At 43.2% G+C, this 7,383-nt stretch overlaps 1 protein-coding gene across 1 annotated transcript; it reads right to left on the bottom strand.

Annotated features, from left to right (window-relative positions):
* Nucleotides 1-1,162: 1,162 nt before the first annotated feature.
* On the bottom strand, nucleotides 1,163-7,040 carry LOC128305651 (serine protease inhibitor 88Ea-like). Its single transcript, XM_053043251.1, has 4 exons — nucleotides 6,829-7,040; nucleotides 2,305-2,983; nucleotides 2,119-2,233; nucleotides 1,163-2,036 (listed from the first exon to the last, which is right to left on the bottom strand). Exons 2-4 carry the CDS (start codon nucleotides 2,956-2,958, stop codon nucleotides 1,480-1,482), a joined length of 1,326 nt encoding a protein of 441 aa, XP_052899211.1. The 5' UTR covers nucleotides 2,959-2,983; nucleotides 6,829-7,040; the 3' UTR covers nucleotides 1,163-1,479.
* Nucleotides 7,041-7,383: the final 343 nt, after the last annotated feature.

Raw genomic sequence — 7,383 nt, 5'->3', positions numbered from 1 at the left:
TTACTCTATGGATCGCTCTCCCTAGTTCGATAGTATGTGTAACTAATAGCCAATCGTAGAAGATCTCTAATTGATCAATAGCATCACAGTGACTGATAACGTGAGCAAGCGTCAAGTACAAACATGGCGGATCCTTGTGCGGATCAGATTGATGTTATCTCCTTTCATGGATGCTCTCTTGGTGTCAGAAATCACAAAACTGGTCGCTTTTTGGTGGCTCCGCTCGCATGCGCGGAGAGACTTCGACGAAAGGAAAAGCGCTTAGAAATAATATGCAATGGCGACTGAGATGACCGTGTGCTCCTCTAGCTGTTGTGAGCTGGACACTAAACACTAACGGTGATTAATTCGTTCCATTTTGCTCTCTATTGTCCCCCGACAAAGATTGTCATCAAGAAGAAGAATAACCATGTGGGAATGTGGGAGGCAAACAGTACCGCGAGTCAATCTGCTGATGTATGTGATATGTGATATTAACATCTATTGTACTGCTCTTTATCCGTATCGTCGTATCCGTCGTATATTCATGCAAACTATATACTCAGCATAAAACCGCATACAATTATGAGGCGCGATCAGCATCTGCTGGTGGCGACGCTTTCTTCTAAACGCTTTTACGTACCTAAGTGTTTATATGAAGTATTTTGTGGACAGTGTTTTTGTGTGTTTATTAAAAGTTTATTTAATAGTTTGATCTACGGATTCTTGGTTGAGTTGAGAAAAGGGATCAACGGCGGATCAAACGGTAGACGGAGTAGATGGTCGCCTAGAGCCACGCCGTGTCGGAGGCCCCAAAAAATGTGTGTAGTAGTAAAAGGTGTATACATAGGCCCCCTCTCCAATGATGATGATTCAAAGTGAGTTCAGGAACCCCTTCTTACTGCGCCTTTAGCTTTGCCTCATTTCAAGGGCCTCAATGCCCCCCAATTAATCGTTTTTAAAATTAGAGGCCTCATTTATAATTCCGTCCTGGGCCTCCAAAGGGATTGATCCTCCACTGGTGGAGTTATATGTATTTTTTCCAAATTGTGTGCACTGTGTGTAATCGACTGTAAGAGAACTGCATACACGTTTCCGCTTCATACCCATTTCGAAGCATTTTCATCATTAGTTTCGATAAGCATTGATTAACATAGAGTTATTAAAAAAAGAAATCGTTAAGTCTATTTAAAGCTGGTCGTTTTTTTTTATTTCTTAACAAATGTGATCAAGTACAGTTAAGTATAAAAAGCGCCACTGATCCTGAAACTAAAGTAAAGCAAAATGCAGTGACAAATAAATCTATCACATGCACTGATTTGATTTCTGTTAGGCCAACGATCTTTTTTTCTGTTGTTGATTTTGGACCGATCGCTTTTTTCCGTTTTCGGCGCCGTGTTTTGGGTTAAAAAATAAATAAATCTAAACAAAATAGTAGTCGTTTCCCTAAAGTAAGTCACTTGGAATGTGATTCCGTGAGCTGTTACCGTTCGGTGAACATTACTCCGGCTGGCGATAAACCCCGTTAAACAGGACGGACCGGGTGCCATAATCGTAAATGATGAAAACGAACGGATGGTTACAATGGAACATGGCCGGATCGACCGGTCGTGAGGATCGGAACGAAAAGGCAATCGTTGCGGAAGCAGCCACTGAACCTTCTTCGTTTACCTCGATCTTTGATTTCTGTACCACTTCATCAAAGCCGATCGTTGCTCCCCCGTCAGTGAAACTATCGAAATTGGCCGTATTCTCAAACAGCTCACCCATGCCTAACCGCTCCAGTACAGGCTTCATTTCAACCGTTTTTTCGATGTTAAACTTCGGCAGCTTTACGTCAACCTTGCGCGAAATGCCATCGTTCACCACTTCGTGCAGGATGTTAGTGTCGGCGGCCAGTCGGGCGAGCAGTTTCGAGAGTGCGTTTGGTTCAGCCGGTGGCAGAAAGACAAACATCGATACCTGATTTGGATTGTCGCTGTTTTCACTGTTGTCATCCTCAGTACCGGCACTGTACGGGAGCTCCAAAATATGACAACCGAGCTTTTCATTGGCAGCTGCAAACAAGATAAGTAAGTAATCAGAATTTGCTTTCGTGATCTTTTAAACAACGGCGTCGTGCATAAGAACGAAGCTTACCATGACTGAACGTTCCCTCGACGTGCATCATATCGACGAATAGTTGACGGTCGGGAGAGATATAAAAGATTTCCTTTTTGGTTTCAGCAGCCTTGAACTTAGTCTGCCATGTGCCCTGTTGGATTTGTGCAAGTAGAGTGTGAGTGATGATCTTTGCTAGGCTGTTTCGATCGTTATCTAACCTACCTTGAAGTAAGCCGCGTTGGCAATTGCTAGCTTGGTGTTGTGAGAGATGGCGCCAGGTACCAATAGGTCCTTGATTTGTCCACGTGTTGCCATCTCAACCCATTGGTTAATGTACATACGCTGTTCCTCGGGCTGGTTCATGTAGTCGAGCTGTTCGATAGTGTCGGCAAACTTCTGTTTCATGCAGATCGAGATGGGAATCTGGCGTCCAAAGAACAGCTTATCGACCGAACTGAACCCAACACTGTTGTTTTCGTTGAATCGACCCTTCAACAATTTCCGGGCTGTATCGTACGCGTCATGTACGGTGGTCTTACTATCGGACCACTGCAGATTAAGTCTGGTTCGGAGTAGCTTCTCCGTCGAATTCTGTGCACCGAAGTACATCATTAGCAGCACATTGTACAGACTGTACGGTGAAAAGAAAAGATTTTCGTTTGGCGTTGCAGTGTTGATAGCATCCAGCAGCTGCAGAGTGAAGATCGATTCACCCTTGTACAGCCGCGTACGGGACTGATCTGGATCGGATTTTTCCGTTGCCTTTTTTTCATCGCCCGGCGAACACTGACCATAGGCGGCCGGTAGGACGAGAATTGTGATAAGCCCTAGCAGCAGCAACAGCACACGGCCACCTTTCCCCACCAGGTTTAGCATTTTCAATGAGTAATGGAATTTGGTTCTATTTGGAAGAGAAGAATATAAAGCACGAAAAACGATTAGATATTGAAAATTAAAAACTCTGAGTGATTTAAAACACAAAAAAACAAAACAATCAGATGAAGTCATCTCCAAATAGTCAGAATGTTAATGAAATGCATTTTTAATCGATTCTCAAGGATAAGAAATGACACGTTATTCTTCTACAACTACAACACTTTCCTGGTACTCAAGAATACTTAAGGCTGTTCGCAATGTTTTTAGGTCGTATTGCGATACCCTGTAAGCACGATTGTTTTGCTCGCGGTCATGGTCGAGTGTTGCGTAGAAGACTCTTTTACGCGCGTGTGATTGATTAATGAGGGAATTCCCCAACAGTTCATGATGATACAGTGGACGGGTAGAGTATTCGCACTTACTTACTTATGGATCGCAATACAGTCAGCAGATTTGAAAAGAAATGGTTTCATGATATGGTTTTCAGATTTCTTGGAAGTGCATGAAATACGCCACAGTAACAACAGCAGTGTTTGAACATTGAAAACATGAATACATTTAGCCTGCAGCTTCCTATTACTATCAGTAGCCCGATGAAGCTTTGAGATGTTTTCGTGTCCATAGGGTATCATTGATAAGAATGCATATTGTATATTAAAACATTCTTCGTTCGTTGAAATTCCATCGATTAACGCTTAACGTTAATCGTTTTTCTCAATGACTTGGTCGATTGGTATTCTCATGCGTGGCACTTACTCAATATACGACCTGGGAATTTATTATGAGTATTTTACTTCATTTTTCATAAACAAATAAACAATGGAATGGAATGGAAGTCACAGAAACTGAATCTTCATAACTCATAACCGATAAGAATGTTTCCTTTAAAGCTATTTATTTCCTCTGCATTCTGTCCTTTGGATTTGGAATGCAAGGGAGCATTGCTGTTAGTTGTATTTTGTAACTATTCCAAAGAAATTGTAGATGGCAGTTCATCTGTTCTCAAATTTAAATAACAAGTTAAAATACACACCCGCTGAATAGTACGGTAGAGCACATAACCGCATTTGACAATGTAAATAGCGATGCGGGTAATTCCATTTGAATGAAAGTGATTTCGCGCGAATCAGTATGTACTCGTGTACCGTTATAATGCAAATTAGCACAGCACAATATATTTCCCAAATGGCTTCACCATTCTCGTTTGCTAGTGGTCGGTTTAATCCATTATAGTTCATTACAGCGCTTTCAATTGGTATCGCGATTACTGTTTTTTTTATATCGACAAATTGCTTTATTTTTGTAAGTAAATTGTTTGGATTATTTTCATTATAATTGAAGAAAAAACTGACATAATACTGTTTAGTTATAATATAGGGGATAAACCAGATCTGTCTACTAAACAAGAGTTTGGCTGAATGGCGAAGGAAGCAACATTTAGATTTTTTTGCTTATTACCTATTTTCAGAGTTTGGGAAAACTCCTTTTAGTTCGATGACTTGAATCGAGACAATTAGATGGGAAGGAACTTACACAATGGAAAGGTAATGCGGGTTCAATTTCTTCACCACATAAACCGCCTGCAATCTGAACCAAGCTTCAATAGTGAAACATGAACATAATTCATTTGTTGTAAACGAAGCTTCAACAGCGGGAATTAAACGGCCACGATGACGTAGTTACAAACAATGTGGAAAAAAAATCGTGGTACAAAAGGGAAAACTGCATCGTTTTGATGCGGTGGATTTTCCCAGCGGTTATCGTGTTATTGCAGTTTTCCAACCAAATAGTTGTACGGAACACAGGTACATAACCAGGGTTGTTATGCTCGTGAAATTCGGTACATGCGGTTGTTGTAGTAGTGTATGCGTCACTGCTCTTATCAGAAATTTTTCACACCTCCAACAGCTCATTGAATGGCTAAAACAGCGTTTCGTTTTATGCAAATTCTTAACATGTTTCAGATACTCTTGAAGTGTACGACTCATGCAGTTGCTGTAGCATTGACTTTGTTCAAGTGAATCGCATCAAATTTCCTTTAAACGCCATTTTTAACGTTCCCGGTCGAATTTTTCTGTTCACATCCGCCTAACGACATCCGCGTGCATTTCGCCGGTTTCTTTTGTACTGTTACATCAATGTTTCACAAACTTTCCACAAATGAATAGCGGTTGCAAAATCGTACGTATACTTCTACCTGGCAAGAGCAACGCTTGCGCGTGGGGATCAAACACACTGCCATGAGTCATTGTTTATTGTTACTTTCATGCCCGACATATAGGTGACTGGCCACGATCATTGCCATATGCAGTTGGTGCTGGAAACATTCGAGAAGGGTGGGACACAACGGCGATACATTTTTAGTAGCCACCCGCACCATTGCGGGATGGTCGAAAATTAGAATATCAAGTCCTTGAAATAAATGCAAATTACAACCACCATCCAGGAGGCTTCGACAGGGCGGCAGATGGTGTGAAAAGGAGCTCATTTCTTCGGTTTTTGTTTTTTTTTCTCCTTGGCACATACCGGATGCGCAACAGAGAGTCGTAAATATCGCATTTCGACGTTTGTTTGCTTTGTTTTCCAGATATAAATGAAACATGACAAATCATATCAGCTCTTACGGTTCTCAGCCTATCTATGTTTTCTTTTAATTTTGCTAACCACAACCATTAAATCTCTACTTCAGGGGCAACATATCGGCGCACGAATGGAAAGGAACCATTCATAGCAAAACGAGGTCCATGCGAACTGATCAAACATGGTCAGCCAGATGTGCTACCTTTTAACGCCACCCGCACTTTGTTTGACTCATCCGCGGCCCAAGCGTATGCTTAACACGGCGTGCACGCACGACGTTGTTATGCGCAATAGTGTATTCCTCACCTACACAAGCGCACATATTATTCAGCAACCCGACAAAATGCAGTGGCCCCTTTGCATGTCCGTTATGCCAGCCGGCGACGAGCATTGGGTCATCCGCGTCTAACATTCGTGATAGTGGACCGCCATTATGTAACGCACGCCAGGCTGGCCTTCCCGCTTCGCACACACACACACACGTACCCACCCAGACCCGCGTTAACCAAAGTGGAAGAGGAACTCCGGTGGTTACAGTGATTGAAGAAGTGTTTCTCCTTTCCTTCATTCTCCTGTTGTTCGTGTTTATTACTTAACCTCCGACGATGTAGACTCCCCCTTGCACCAGGGAGCGCTCTTGCCCGTTGGCCAACCCTTCTCCCGCAGGGCGCAAACCGCACAGACCGGATCCTCCACAAATGGCCTCGAGTGAGAGTTGGGTACGTACGCGGTTCAGTGCGTCATCTCGATCGTTGGCGCGGTGAGCTCAATTTCTTTCACAGCCCCACGATCAACCCGGCGGGGTTTTTCATGTGTTTTTTTTTTGTGCTGCTCTGCGCGATAAAGGCTCTTCGACTTGTTTCACTTTCAGTTTCAGCTTTACACAAGAAACATGGTTACGGAAGCTGTACCGCTGCCGATTCGCTGTTCCGTTTCGAACTTCCGTGCCCACGGTAATCGCGGGTGATCGATCAACAAACTGTATCAAAATGGAGGCATTCTGGGGTGTTTTTGCGTGCGTTTTCGCTTCCGACCACCATTTTATATCCGGCAGCCTGCTGAATACGCAACGAACCCACAAGAAACTCGATGATCGTACTGGGACGCCTAATAGAACATTTACGGAAGCTTCAAGGCAATAAAAAACGGGCCACCGTGTGCGGAACCACCGACGCGTCTAAATTACACTGCACAACAAATAAATGCATTCAAGCTGTACGACGCAAAAGCTCTATTCGATATGCACCCGTAGCGTAGAGAGAGCAAACTAACCAACTAACTATTACTAACCTTTGGCACACGAAGCGACTACTAATCAGGTATAAACGTATAAACACTATTTTAAGAAACTCAACTATTCACACTGGCAAATACGCACAACCGTAGCAAACTGTATCTGTTCGGCGGTTAGTGGCAAACAACCCACAACCAGACAACAGGCCAAACAGCCAAGAAAGGGTAACCGATGGAGCCCACTACGCCTAAACGTCCGAAGCGGTTTAAGTTTGATGTGAAACTGAACAGCGAATGTTAGCAACGAATCGCTTATGACTTGTGTGTGCTGAAGCGTCCCACGTGCACTACCACACAAGTCGCTCACTTCAGCGGGCGAGCTTACAGTTGTGGACAAAATGGTTCGCTTGCTCTCAATTCGTTCCGCTCGGGGATTTTATGCACAACGGGGAACACAACCTAGTGTATAAAGCTATTGTGATCGTTTTCCAACAATTTGTTTAGGCGGACAAATCGCTCTGAAAAGAGATTAAATAACGGGTGCGAAAACTGTGAACATTACTGTACGCTAATCCGCAACGAACGGTACATGTTCCGGTGTGCTGGTGTTCG

Source organism: Anopheles moucheti, chromosome 2 (assembly GCF_943734755.1).
Source record: "Anopheles moucheti chromosome 2, idAnoMoucSN_F20_07, whole genome shotgun sequence".
Lineage (NCBI taxonomy): Eukaryota > Metazoa > Arthropoda > Insecta > Diptera > Culicidae > Anopheles > Anopheles moucheti.
Note: the sequence above shows the minus strand (reverse complement) of the source record. Positions and strands in the feature narration are given on the sequence as shown.

Excerpts from the sequence above, each read along its gene's own strand:
- LOC128305651 (XM_053043251.1), bottom strand. The coding sequence starts at position 2,958 with ATGCTAAACCTGGTGGGGAAAGGTGGCCGTGTGCTGTTGCTGCTGCTA. Across the intron at positions 2,234-2,304 it reads CCAACGCGGCTTACTTCAAG|GGCACATGGCAGACTAAGTT; the intron begins GTAGGTTAGATA and ends CAAATCCAACAG. Across the intron at positions 2,037-2,118 it reads CGAGGGAACGTTCAGTCATG|CTGCCAATGAAAAGCTCGGT; the intron begins GTAAGCTTCGTT and ends TCTTGTTTGCAG.